Source organism: Salvia hispanica, chromosome 4 (genome assembly GCF_029641045.1).
Source record: "Salvia hispanica isolate PSC_SH4W2 chromosome 4, Shi_PSC_v1, whole genome shotgun sequence".
Taxonomy (NCBI): Eukaryota; Viridiplantae; Streptophyta; class Magnoliopsida; order Lamiales; family Lamiaceae; genus Salvia; species Salvia hispanica.
The window spans coordinates 48,725,824-48,740,330 of NC_142695.1; the positions used below are offsets into that span (position 1 = coordinate 48,725,824).

The following is a 14,507-nucleotide window of genomic DNA, read 5'->3' on the forward strand; positions in this document are numbered from 1 at the left end:
AACAACCGAACGGATGCTAAATAGAATAGCTCTTATTTTTCCATCATGATTAATATTATTTTTTTGTATTTCTTCAGTTTAGCTGAATATTATATTAAATAACAAAAATTAATAGTTTTAATCAATATTTATAGTGTCCATGAATTAATAGTTTTAATTAAAAAAATTTATTGATATTTAAAAATCAAAATTTAAAATTTAATTTTATAAATTAAATCTAATATTGAAATAAAGAGAAACAAAGTGAAGGATGACAAAAGGGAAGAAGAATGATAATTTTGAAATAATATCAGATTTTGTACATAATTGAAATAATATCAGATTTAAAAGATTAAAAGTGTAAAAAGACCAAATTGCCCAAACCCCCCAAAACCCCTCAAAAGGGCATTTTCGTCTCAAAACAGTGCAAAAGGACCGTTTTTGATATTAACCCTTAGTGCAGAGACTGCTGATAATATTTTTAAAGTCCAGGGACCATTTATGAGATAATTCCATAGTCCAGGGACCATATTTGTAGTTCACTCATTTGATTATCCATAGGTTATATGTCCATGTAGGGATGTCAATCGGGCTAACCCGTTCGGGTTCAGGCCAACCCACTCGGGTTGCCGGGCTATTTGGGTGCGGACTATTCGGGTTATGGATTTTTCGGGTTATAAATTTTCAACCCTAACCCTAAACCTACGGATTTTGGGCTAACCCATCGGACTATTCGGGCGTAAAAGCTTTCGAAAATAATTTCTTGTATCGAAATTTTCTTCTATAAAATGATTTTAAATTTTAGAGACATTTTTTTATAGTTAGAATCATATAGAATCTTCATATTTTCATATTCTACAATAATACTTGGAGAGAAGCATTTCATCTCGATCAACTACTACTTGTGTTCGTGTCATTATTTTGGCATTGTTCGTAACTAATTCTTTGTGAAAATTAAAAATCATATCTTACATGAATCATTATTAAAATGATAAATATAAGATTTTAATAAGTTATTTCTTAAATTTTTTTTTTATTGGCTTTGGTGGTGGTAAGATGATGGGACGGTGGAATAATGAGTTGAGGTGGATCTTGAAAACTGATATTGTGGGATCGAATGAAAAAATATAGAATGAAAATTGAATAAGGCTAATGATTATGTAGAAATATTGAGGATTCAAAATATAAGAAAAAACCCCTAAAAGTTAATAATTTTAAATTAAAAGTTACAACCCATCGTGCCGACCCACAACCCGTTTAACCTGCCAATCCATTCAGGCCAACCCGTTTAGCCCGTTTTGTATTCGGATAATAAAATTACAATCCTAACCCGCTCATTTTACCGAGATGTCCGAGCCGGCCCACAGGTTTCTGGTTGAATTGACGTCTCTATGTCCATGCATTCAATAAGTTACCAAATATCTTAAGACGAAGTACTATATAAAAATGGCACTTTCATAAAAGCGACAAGTAAAAACATAAGGAAACACTTGGAATTGTAAAAAAAAAGTAAATAGATCCTACAATTATCGAACCTTATATTTAATTTAAACAATTTCGGAATGGGATAATCTATTCATACACAACAGCCACTTGAATGTAATACTCAAATTTCTTGTCCCTCTTGGTTGTGTTCCAAATAAAAAAAGCCTCTTCAAGTCGGTCCTATTTCAGCTCTCCAGCCCGGAAAATTCCATTTTGTGGATTAAACATGACCATATAAAGACTCACTTTTTTCAGAGCATTGCAATCATCATTGGAATACACAGTAAATGCTTCATGTCTCTGATTGATCATCGTGCTCCTCAGGCAGCCCAAATACTCTGAGATTTCTATCCATCGACCCAACAGCCACATATTTTGCATCAGGGCCAAACTTAACACTTGTTATTTTTCCTGCACCCATGAGTGATATAAAGCCCAACAGTTTGAGAAATTAAATACCATTAGCACCACAAGCAATGTTGAAAAGCTAAGCAATTAATATTTGCAGTATGTCTTGTGCAGGGAGGATGAGGAATATACCTGTGCCAGACAGGTCAGGGAATGTTTTAATGCAATTCCATTCAGATTTGACGTTTGCAACTTGATAGACTCTGTAATATACCATAGATGAAATGAAGCATTCACAATCACCAAAAAAGAAAACATAGTTATCACTTTAAATCTTCTTGATATGTTTGTAACTCTGTATGACAACTGCAATCAGATTGAAGAACTTTGAAAAAACTAAAGAAAACAGAATATCCCTGATATAATCGATTAATGTTTCTTCTAGGTGTAGAGAGGAGAACGTTACAAGTGGAAGTTATGTTACTTTTAATTCCTTTATTTAACATGTTAACTTGAACCAAATAATGGGTAGTACAATACCTGATGTCTGATCCTCCTAGAGCAAGGTAACTTCCACTATGGTCAAATTCCACTGCAAAAGCAGAAGGTCTCAAGTGAGGAATTAGAAAACTAATCAATCTTGCAGGTTTTCTTGTACACTATCTTATAATAGAGTAGTATACTGCTTAACCTCTGCAATATGCATATGATGACCATCAATATACAAAAATAACCTGATTGTGTAGGTGTATTGTCATCATAAGGGGAAAAAGTCCTAAAATTTTTCAGCCTGCGAAGATCCCAAAGCTTAACTCCATCTTGTGCTGCAGTCTGAAAGTTCAAACATGATATTGTAGGCATGAAAAACTTGGATGTCACATCATCCACTTTCTATGAAAGGAAAACCTACCGCCAGGAAGTAACCATTCTCTGAAAATGATATGGCTGTTACAGCCCCTATATGCCCATCAAATTTTGCAACATTTGCCTGCACATTGCCAATGGCAACTAGATTAAATGAAACATCAAACAAGGAAATAACGAAATAGATGAAAAATTCATATAGATGAATATGCACCTGACTTTTTACATCCCAAATCTTAACAACCGCTCCAGAAGTGCCCGTTCCAAGGATAAGACCATCAGGATGAAAGGCTGCTGATGTGCATCCCTCAGCAGATCCTGATGTATCTTCAACCTGCAAAAACCATATAACACAAGTGAGAAGTAAAATTCCCAACTTAAACAGAAATAAAATGAAAAAGGCAGAATAATAAACATATTTGGTTCCTTTTGTGTATAAAGTTGGAGAAAGGTGGGTACCTGAGTAAGACATAAACCTGAAGAAAGTTCATAGAAGCACCATGTATTATCAAGAGAAGCAGTGACAAAGTAGTTATTGGTTGCATGGACTGTAACAGCTTGCACCTATCATACAAATGTATTGAGCAAAACAAATCAGGTAGAAAGCAATCAAGAGTGTGAAGATTTTAAAAACTGCAAAAGAATGATGAAACAAAAAAGAAAACACTCTAATTTTCTGCAAAGAGCGTAAATTTTTGTCAATTTCTTCACAACCCAAATCATAATTCGCTCTTGAGAAAACTTTGTCTCGCATTCAGTAGCTAGTTAGCTGCTACTAAGTGCTATTCTTTGGTTTTTTTTTTCTAAACATCTTTGCTATTGCAATATTACTTGTGTGTGAAGAGTTCTGAAATACATGACTTTCAACTAGAGTGATCAAGTAAAAGCGAATATCAGGGTGCTATGCATGAGAGAAGTAGAATGCAATGCATGAGAACCCAGCAAACAAATTGTATAAGATTTACAATTCACCAACCAGCATACAAATTAATTACCTCAGCAGTATGATCCTTCAAAATGTGCCTACAATCAAAGTCTCCACCTTCAGACCCTCTCCATACACGAACTGTCTGCAATAAGTAGAAAAATATGATGTTGCACAGTACACAACTTGTAGAAACTGTAAGTAGCAGAATGGTAATAAGGGCCACATAGTTCACGAAGCACTTCACATTGTACCAGGAAATCAGAGAACGCTCCCTTTCCTCTTCGCAGTTTTACATTAAAGAGGCTTATTTGACCAAAAGCTGTTAGGGACACGCTGACTATCAAATAATAGATAACAGAGTGCATGCCTAACAAGAAGAGGTTTCTTCAGAAGAAGAGATTATAACGTTCTCTCTCGTAGTAATTTGAGTTTTTGACACAGTTTCAAATCATCACAGGATAAAGATAAATATAGAGCAAATACGCCTCAATAAAAATTATGAGAGCAAATAGCATGTCCATAGTACGGTAACGTTAGTCACCTAAAAGGAGAGAAGTTTGCATTAAAATCTCAGAGAAAGTTATCAGTTAACAACTAATAAAACATGGAGCAATAGAATAATAAAATAGCAGGAAAATGAGAGTGTAAATAATCAGCTAATAGAATGGGGGGAAATCATGGTTGGTATTACCTTATCAGCAGAACCAGTAACTACTAATTCACCTTCCGCAGCAAATTTGACACTTGTAACCTAGAGAAAAACAAAGAAAGTTATTCATCTTCATCAATCATCAAAGAGTTCAAACTAAGTAAAACAGGGGGAGATAGAAAATGAACATTCAGGACAAAACAAGATTTAAGGCTGACCTTCTTTGAATGACCACTGAGAGTAGATACTACTTGGCCTGAAGATCTATCAAAAACTACCGCATTCGAGTCAGCCCCAGCAGTGGCAATGAGATCCTAAGAGAAACATCCAAAAGAAGTTGCAAAATGTCTTTGTAAGAATAAAGTTAAAAAAAACGAGAAGGACAAAAGTAGATACTAAGAAAGCTAACAGCTCTAGAATAATTACCATCAATGCCATAGTACCAACTGAACAATGTTTAGTAGTTACAGATGGACAATCTATAAACTAGAACTGAATAATTTCAGATATCTATTACAGGTAAGAATTCAATTATAGTTTGATAAATTGGAGGCTTCCATACTTAAATGTTCAAGCTATCATGGTAAATAAGCCAGCAGCTTGATGTTTATTATGGTAGCATCTTATATAGACAAGTGTCAGAAACTGATTAATTTTGTAAAAAGTAAACAGTTCAGTAGAGTATTGCATTGTCATGTACAATTTGATAACTTGTTCATATTATCAAAAAAAGTGACAGAAAAAAACAGGACAAAAGTAGTTAAGTGTAAGAGCCAAAACTAAAATCCAGCAGCCCCATTAAGTGCAGAAGATAAATTTACGTTGGAATATCCTATTGGCTCTCTAAAGTAAGTCAGTAATACAGTTAAGTTCCACTTAGAGCAAAAAATAAGACAAAACATAATAATCACTCATTTGCTTTAAACTAACATGCAAAGCATACTGAAATTACAAAGAAAACAGGACATATAAATTAAGAAAACAATATGTTCCTAGAAGCTATTACACTAATGGCTCTTAATTCAGACAATAAGGCATGTCATGCATTGGAACATTCTTTATTAGCTTAATTTTTATTTCCCCCAAGGAAAACCCGCAACAGAAGCAAAAGTCATCATCTTGAAATCATAAGATGGGCCAACAGCCCAACATCCACACATAGTATATCTCTTTGGGGATCGTGTTGAGTATTGTCCAACAAACGGTTTATCAATGTCAAAGAATATGAGCTTTTTTTTCCTAGAGCATATATCAGAACTTAACTTTTTTAATAGTCTTGAAAAAGATAGAAATGGATGAGGCATCACAATAGGATGGAAGCAAATTGTTGATGCTCAAGGAAATCCATCACAGAAAGATATAGATAAAAAGTGAACTTCCCATACCTTGGAGTACAAGATGTCCATCGACAAAATCCCAGGTTTGTTGGTTTTATGAAGAGGATTAACAGTGAGTTGAGTGTACCTCTCCACAGCATCAATAGAAGCCAATGCTGATGGTATCTGGTAGACCACACAAACACACACTCACATACATATCTATGAAGGAATATCACATAAATATCTAGGGAATAACTCAAGAACATCAAAACAGAAGTTTCTGTGAAAATTTAGATTCAAGCCACTCCACATGACAAGAGTCGGAGCCACAGAATACTAGATTAATCCAGGACTTACCTGTCGCTTTTTCCTTTGTTGTGAAAGGGCAGCATTACAATCTGTAAGCTCAGAAATGATACTATTCGAGATTCCTTGACGAACCCTTTTCCCATCAGGACCCATCTCACCATCCTCGATTGCTACAAGCATAATTGAAAAATGAACAAGACAACCCCACACAAGCTCAAAAATAGAATGGACTTCAATCTCAAAAAACAAGAACCTCTTTTCCCATTGCTTAAAGCAGCAGCATTCACTGCATCTTGTGCAGCCACTGACATGGGTATTTGTCTTTCAGCTTGTGCCAATAACTCTCTAGCCTCGTCTCTTTCTTTCTTCAGCCTTGAAATAACACGACATGCCGCATCATGCTGCAAGGATCAAAGTAAATGTTAGTAAAATTTATGTACCATGCCAACTTCATGAAGGTACACTGCTACAGGTTGACAAATCCACACCTGATACAAGGCATGGCTCAGCTCTTGCCTGGCAGTATGTAATTGTTGCTCCAATGCAAAATTTGATAGCATCAAGCCATCCCATTCCTAATGTAAATGAAATTAGAAGAAAAGAAGTGTTAAAGTTCAAATTTGCATCTTAATGTCTAAGCTAATTGTAAATAAACTAATAGAGTATACTATCAAATAGGGAAGAAAAGTGGGAATCAATTGAATAACAAGGCAACATTACATTCCAGTAGGCCAATTATTTCCTCTAACTAGCTGAAAGATATACATCAATGAAGTTTTTGGAAGTAAATACTAGTACTTGCAAAGTGTCTCCATCCAGTATCAACAAATGCAACTCATGAGTAATTAAATGACAGCATTCTCATTGTAGCTTAATTAAACTTATGTGCTTGTTTCGCTATTACTAAGTAAGAAGTTCAATTATTATAATAAGCAGCATACAAAGTATTTCACCAATGCAGGAACAATGCTGAATTTGTATAGGGAAAAGTACATTTTTCTTATATAGGATAAACCCAGATACAGGATGTAAATAAAAACAAAACCATCAAAAGATTCAAAATGCAGTAAGCACCATTTATCTCATTAACACAGATTTTTCTTCTCATGCAAGAACTTGCAACATGAGTCTCCCAAGTTCAAAATGATGAAATATATATCAAACATCCAATAGTTTTAGGGGACTGTGAAAAAATGTTAAAGAAGTTCAGAAAGAGAAACACATACTATCTGAAACATTCCCAGCATCCCAGGAATACTAGCAGTTTGCATTGGCCTGGGCTTCACTATCTGGCACAAAATAATCAAGCTCAAAATATAAACATGATTGCTATAAGAAATAAACAACAACTGAAACAAAGGGAGCTAATGTCCATCCAAACTATTAGGCATCCCACAATCATACCTTCCCAGTCTTCACGGGTACAATATCATCCATTGTCATAGGATCTCCAGTAATGGGACATTTACCAAAGTCCTGATCAAATAGAAACATAAGAGAAAATTGAAAAGGACAAGAAGACATGAGTAATGGTGTCTTCCATCACAAATACATTTACTAACATACTTCACCAATAAAAAAGATTTAAGACTTCAGGGGAACAAAAAATAGCAAAAGATCACCTAGATATATATCCTACAGTTCTTTTGGACTGGCTTAGGACAATAATTCGAATCTTATCTCTTAAAAAACAAGCCTTCACTGAATGTTTCAAAAATTAGAAATATCCCCAGCAGAACCAGCACTGTGGAAGATTGAAGGAAAAGCTTATCCATGTTCAATGAAAGGATGATTCAATTCAAGTATTCCTTAAGGGGCTAAATGACTCGTATAGAACTTCACCATCTTGTATACTAAAATGGATAACAATAATATTTCGAATTGAAGAATTGAAAATCTAACTCAAAACAAACTTCTTAAAGTCCACTTAAAATAGTCATTCTATTACTCACTACATTGAGAGGTATCAGAAATCAAACATGCCAAAATTCCCTCCGAAAATTTCAAATATCCTTCCTAGATAAGTTTCTCCAGGTAACCAAGCACGCCATAATTAAACAAAATTGAAAATAGACAAAGGCCAGATGAAATCAATCAACAAAAGGTGTAAACAAGCATATTTAACATAGAAATGCTAGAGAGTAGTGAAAATAAAAGGAGAGGAAAACACAAACCGAGATGTGGCGCTCAATTAAGCGCTTCTCAAAAAGGAGACCGGAGCTTTTCGAGACAACAGGTTCCTCCGGCACCTCGCCAGTAACTGCGAAGAAAATATAGCGTGTAAAACACAAAACAAAAGCAATTTAAATGTATATGTTGGTTGCAAGAGTGTATATAGTAGATTTACTTGAACAATTCATGGTGTGTGTTGATTTGTTCTGTAAGCGCTAGGGTTTATGGTCCGGCGAGAGGAAAATAGAGAGAGGGAGAAGGCGAAGACACTAAAATCTCGATTCAGAGTATATAAGTTTTGGAGGGGTGAAATTGATAATGCCAGAACGCTTATGCTAATGGCACGTACAAATTTAAAAATAAATTTCAATAGGTCTTAGTAATAAAATAGTTGGAAAAGTTTAGAATATAAGTTGTCAAATAGCGAGGTAGAGAAATAAAAATTTAATATAGTTCTAATAAAGTATAAGATATATCTCAAACAAGTAAATCAAATTGCATATTATAAATATAATTAATTATATTGTGGTGCTGGTTACTGGTGTTATTTTTATTTTGAAGAACGAATTAATGACAATATCTAGAGGTGAGATATTCAATTAAAATAAATAAATAAATGTAATATATAAATCAAATGCCAAATTATCAATGTATAATAATTTTTGCATTTATGATGGTATAGCCATTTTTTATCTATAACAAAATTAAAAAAAAAATTAGTTGGTATTATTTTCGAAAGACTTTGTAAATGTTTAACTTCTTATTCTCATATTAGCCTTTAGTTTTTCACTAAAATTCCTCAGTCTTAGGTAGAAATTTGCACTCCCCGATCATATTATTCAACAGAACTCTGAATATTGAGCAAAAGATCGGAGATGACCTATCCAACTTCTTGAATTCCAAATTAGGAAATATACCAATTGAAGTGAATGTTGGATCTTTCTTATCATATATATCATGGTGTAGTCATTATTAGACATAACTTTGATTCTAAAAACTGCATGAATTTACTTTTATATTTTTTCAAAATAAAGATTATAAAAAAATTGTATGGCCGACTAAAAAGTCAATATATCAACAAACGGTTATTCATATCGAATGTAAGACAACTTTACAAATTGTCCTTTGATCTTTTCATTGATTAGGTGTATATCTACTTCAACTTAATTGATTCGGGTTCTGTGATATGCTCATTGTCGTCTCATCTTTACTAATCTAAAGTGACAGTTTGATGGAAAGACATATTTACCCTTTTTGGAGGGAAAATGTGAAGCTATTTTGTTTATCCTTATGGTCATTTTGAAAAATGATAGCCATCGGATAGAAAAAAAGCAGCTCCTATTGAGTAATAGTGACTTCTCAAGTAAGCTTAAACAGTTATATATAACCACACCATTAATTGAATCTGTATTTTAGTGGACTAATTATCTGATTTTTTTATTGCAGTTGGCGACAGCTCCAAGCCTCCACCGATGGATGACGAGGGCAGCAGGCTGAGGTTGTTGGGCGGTGACGGTCCGATCCGACATCGTTTGCTGTGGTGAATCGCCGACGGGAGGGAGGTGACGACGGCTCTTATTGCCGGAGAATTGAAAGGGAGAGATAAATATGAGTTAGACAGTGTGATGTTCAGTCTTCAGAGTTTTATTTGGAAAGAAAGAAAGGTAGTGGCACCGATTGCCGCGGAGTAGATAGAGAAGGCAGACGGACAGGGGAAGAAGCTGAACCGTCGAGCTCAACTACGAACAGAGAGAGATGGAAGGTGGTGAATCAAGTGCACAAAAGACAGAGGCTGACGATACATAGCGGCGGACGGAGCTCCGGTGAGGCAGAAGGGGCGGTGCTTGTGGCAGATTGATGATTTCCGCCGATTACGGGGAGATAGAGACCGACGGATAGAGAGGGGTGGGGATAGATGGAGGCGCTGTTGTAGGGTTTTGAGAAGTAGGGGCGTGTTTTGTAGATGGGTCAGGATTTCGTATGTTATGATTGTATATTGGATTAAGAGTGTGGACTAAGCATAGACAAAATCAAATCCGGCCCACCGTTTTGTAGCCTTGGACAATGCGTATCCCATCAAGCCCAACGTTTTGTAGTGCCACGATTTTTTGTTGATTAGCTTTAGGTTGTCCATTTTGTCCCCAAATTTTTATTCTTAAACCAAAATTGTCCTTCTCACAAAGCCCAGTACCAAAATTGAGAAAAGACTCCCCCGCCATAATTTTTCTTCCCCACCATTTTTTAGATGCTGGCGGTAAAATCAAATTTGGAAAATTTTGGTGAGCGACAAATGAATTTTTTAAGAACCAACTAGATTGAGTTTCATACATAAATAGAAGGGGGCGTTCATTCAATTAATTACACCTACCGCATTAATTGAAGGTCAAAACATGGGTGATTTAAGGCGCAACCAGATGCATCGTGGAGGAATGGGTGGCAGCCAAGGTGCACGATCTGTCAAGAAGGGGGAATTGGGTGTATTTGTTTAGGATTTCGGTTTTAATGTAAAATTTTGCTTATGCTCTCTTTGTTTGAATTTGCAGCAACTGGAGTGGGGCGTTCTGCTCGGAGTCAGAACCATGGTGACCGATCTAGGAGGGTTTGGAGCGACAGGGAGAATATGTACTTCATCGCCTCACTGAAAGAGTTGGTCGCGACTGGCTGGAAGGCCGACAACGGCTTTAGGTCCGGATACCTTCAGAAGCTAGAAGAATCCATGCGCCGAGAGTTCCCCAACACTGATTTGAGGGTCAGCCCTCATATCCAATCGAAGCTTCATACTTGGAAGAAGTTCTACTCGGCTGTGTCAGCAATACTGGAAAAGAGTGGTGTTGGGTTCAACAACCACGATGACTATAAGATTGACTGTGACGAGCATCAATGGAGTGAAATCATCAAGGTATTATGCAAATGAAAATATGATCAATGTAATCGAACTAGCAATCATTATTGTTATATAAATGTCTGATGGTTCGGTCTGGATTTAATTGTTGGTTCTCTTAGGCTGACAGCAGTGCTCGGTTTATTCGCCACAAGTCTTGGCCCTATTACAACGACTGGAAGGTAGTGTTCGGCAAGGATCGGGCAACCGGAGGCAGCGCACAAGACACTGTTCGGGCAAATACTCTGAATGACTTTGCTTCTCCTGATGCGAGCCTTGATCGCGTCAATGAAACCCCCTTTGGTGCGGATGACCATTTCGAGAGAGTCGGAGCAAATAATCATGGCACATCCGACGATTTGACTGTCAGTGTCTACAGCAATGCAGTGGACAGCCAACGCAACCAGAGGGCGCCTAAGAAACGCAAGAGGGGTGACCTCATAGATGGTCTCATCGATGTCATTGGCCAATTGCACGGGGACACAAATGCAAGGTTAGACCGCCTCTCGGCTCACATTGGATACGAGTTCGACTTGACTAAGGCAAGGAAGGAGGTGTTCGAGATGATGGGTGCTATACCGGGGCTGACCCTATCCCAAGTGTTCATCGCCTCTGATGCTATCCTTTCTAGGGTTGGAAGCCTTGACTACTTCATGAGCCTGCCGGAGGGGGCACGACAAGCTTATGTTTGACATGCCCTTGAGCACTACACTCGGGTTTAGAATGGGCTGCTGTTCCTAAGCATTATAGTCCTGCTTTTGCTATGTAATAGAACTAGTCGTATGTAGAGGACGAGTTAGGCAGCTCGCAATAGACACAGTGTGGTGTCTCTTATTTTGTTATATATATATGTCGTATATCATCAAGGCCACTAGTGATTGCCTGATGCTTTTCTAAGTTCTTAGTTGTTCGCGACCACCAAATCTATCAAACTCAAGCACTCCCTAAGAACATTAATATTGAGCAATACTAATTCCAACACATATATGTCCATAGAGGTTTATATCAGAGCTAGCAAGTTCAAAGCAGTTAGTAATTTATAGGAGTTGTAGCTACCATCAGATGAAGTCCATTTATACAAAATATAACATTCATTATGTGCACGACAAGTAAAATTGGCACACAATTTTCTGAAGCTTAAGTTCAATGAGCGTCGTGGATAAGGGTGCATAGAATAACCTGGAATAACCTTATGTCCGACACTGATCAGGGGTGGATTGTTACGTAGAAGTGAACCTCCTCTGAGTTGACCAGATAGAAACGACATGACATCCCCTTTCGGAGATTGTTCGTTTGCTTGAAGTGCATCCAGCCGCGTTTAACGCGGATTTTACCATTTCCATTAGACAAACGCATCTCCCACGTTCTTCCGCCGACCGTGAAATATGCCTCCTGCTCCAAACCAGAGTCACGGACGAATTGTGACCAAAATCCTACAGGTATCTCCTACAATCAACCAACAAGATGGAGGTTATACGGTCTTATATAAAGTAATCAAGAAGGTCCTACTATGCATTAAAACTAACCAATGTTTGCCTAATAGAAGTTTCATTGAAAGTGACTGTGAACGAAGGGTGATCATTCAGGTCTCTTTGGTCTCCCCATATTCCTTCGGTGGCATTGCCATCATCATCAGGTTCACCCTCCGATGTTTCATAGTCATCACTTGTGTCTACGTCCGACATCACGTTTTTCTCCGAAATTGGCCACAATGCCCCTGCATAATATGGTAGTCATTAGTTTGAAGATAGTAACAAAGATCGATGATCAGAAGTGCATATTTGAGTTTCAAACTCATACCATCACAATCGTACAATGGGGGTAGCCAGTCATTGAACAAGTTCGGATAAGTTTGAATACACCTCCGCCGATGTAAGTGAAAATCAGAGTATCCCCGTTGTTAATGTTGTTTGCAACCGTAAACGACGACCAACCGCTCCTAAAGTAGCATCCGTTTTCAACAATCAGCAGTCTTATCCCACTTCCCGCCATGGGGCATCTCAAGGGTATAATACGGTGGCAAATCTCGTCCATACCTGTTCACCCATTCAGGGGGGATCCGCTGCCAATTACAAAAAAAAGGCGTACTAAAATTGTTGAAGTTCATTAAGATTAAACAAAGGGATAGCCCGCCTTTAAATATAGACTTACAAGACTTTCGGCATGAGTGAGAGCGTGGTAATTCTTAACAAATGGTGGAATTTGCAAGCGCAATCCTTCAGCTTCGGCACTGAAAAGAAATTAAGAGCAATACGTCAGTTAACTATGCTACATCTGAGTTCAAATTGCAGATTAGAATATACGATAATGGACTATATTTGGTTTCCTTACTCGTTCCTTAGGAAATGCGGAACCATAGAGCTTGAAGTGAAAAAAACCACCTCGTTGTATTTCTTCTTGCTTTTTGAGGATAAATTGCTAATTTTTTTAGATTTCTCTGATAAAAAATGGTGCGTTCACCTACTTAATTAATTAACTGCATTTATGAATGTTATTATTGGATCATCTACCCCCACCGACTACATTTTAAATGGGATTGACGGCTAGAGTCATGACGGTACACACCCGCCGCTAGCAATTCATTACCATTGGTAGTAGACAATTGTCAATCAAAGTATTTAATGTTCTGAAGTAACAAATAGAACTTGTATTTACTAACCCCAAAGATAAATACGGCATTGTCCAAGCACTCTACACACCAGTCAACCTTAATAAAACTCTAAGATCAAACATGAACATCCCGCCTCAAGCGATATTATTCTACAAGGGGAAGTGGTCTGCCGATGTAGAGGACGAGTTCTTGACCACCGTCGTGCGCATGAAGGAAGAGCTGAACGTCGAAGGGTCGGCCATACCGGAGGAAGCTTTAGCCGAGGCAATGGCGAAAATACATGCCCGCTTTGGCTTGGGTTTCAGCCTTGACGAGCTGCGAGAAAGGTTGCAGTTCTTAAAGACACGATTGGAGACCTTCAACTTGGTCGTCTCGACCCCTGATGTTTGGTGGTATCCAAAACTGAAGGTGGTGGATGCCACTGATGACGTATGGTCACAGATGTTGAAGGTAATACAAGTCATTTTACACGTTACTTAAGTTTGTTTACTCTTTATACCAGCTATATGTTAATGTTGTTTGCATGTATGTTGTGTAGTGTCACCCCCTAGTAGGCGCTTACTACCACGAAGACGAGGCCGAGTACCGTCGACTGACTTCCCTTTTCGGTCCTCTAGATGTGAAGGAAGAGAGCTCCCAGAGCCGTGCAAAGTGTGCAGCACTTAAAGAAGTCATCGTACTGTCCGATACCACCTCAAACTGTCGCAATGTGGTCGACTTAACTGCGTGTGACTCACCTTTCTCTGAGGAGGTTAACTCACCGGCAACTATGATCACTGCAAAGGTCAAGCGCAAACTATTCGATGAGGCCGACGTCAAATCATCTGACCGCGAGTCGTCGAATAAACCACCCACTAGCTTTTACGTACCAGGGCCGCGTGGAAAACCTATCATGAAGACAGCACTTGCGTGTACAATGCCCGTCCACCTCCATGTTCCTAGTCCGAAATCGTCGCCTGGTG

At 37.6% G+C, this 14,507-nt stretch overlaps 2 protein-coding genes across 2 annotated transcripts; one reads left to right on the top strand and one right to left on the bottom strand.

Moving 5' to 3' along the window:
- Positions 1–1,475: 1,475 nt before the first annotated feature.
- Positions 1,476–8,366, bottom strand: LOC125200142 (pre-mRNA-processing factor 19 homolog 1-like). Its single transcript, XM_089057681.1, has 18 exons — positions 8,229–8,366; positions 8,056–8,141; positions 7,286–7,357; positions 7,108–7,170; positions 6,370–6,456; positions 6,135–6,282; positions 5,930–6,051; positions 5,639–5,755; positions 4,472–4,567; positions 4,296–4,355; positions 3,672–3,746; positions 3,136–3,240; positions 2,891–3,010; positions 2,723–2,800; positions 2,547–2,643; positions 2,353–2,404; positions 2,005–2,075; positions 1,476–1,875 (listed from the first exon to the last, which is right to left on the bottom strand). Exons 1-18 carry the CDS (start codon positions 8,239–8,241, stop codon positions 1,757–1,759), a joined length of 1,581 nt encoding a protein of 526 aa, XP_088913807.1. The 5' UTR covers positions 8,242–8,366; the 3' UTR covers positions 1,476–1,756.
- A 2,307-nt stretch (positions 8,367–10,673) lies between these two features.
- Positions 10,674–11,626, top strand: LOC148929340 (uncharacterized). The gene is made up of 2 exons (XM_089056806.1): positions 10,674–10,952; positions 11,057–11,626. The coding sequence occupies exons 1-2, from the start codon at positions 10,674–10,676 to the stop codon at positions 11,624–11,626; spliced, it is 849 nt and encodes a 282-aa protein (XP_088912932.1).
- The last annotated feature ends 2,881 nt before the right edge of the window (positions 11,627–14,507 follow it).

Bases quoted from the DNA above. Each gene is read 5' to 3' on its own strand.
- LOC148929340 (XM_089056806.1), top strand. From the start codon at position 10,674: ATGTACTTCATCGCCTCACTGAAAGAGTTGGTCGCGACTGGCTGGAAG. The intron at 10,953-11,056 runs GTATTATGCAAA...TGGTTCTCTTAG, and splicing joins AATGGAGTGAAATCATCAAG to GCTGACAGCAGTGCTCGGTT.
- LOC125200142 (XM_089057681.1), bottom strand. The intron at 7,358-8,055 runs GTTTGTGTTTTC...CTATTTGATCAG, and splicing joins TAATTGAGCGCCACATCTCG to GACTTTGGTAAATGTCCCAT. The intron at 5,756-5,929 runs GTAAGTCCTGGA...GTGGTCTACCAG, and splicing joins AACAAAGGAAAAAGCGACAG to ATACCATCAGCATTGGCTTC.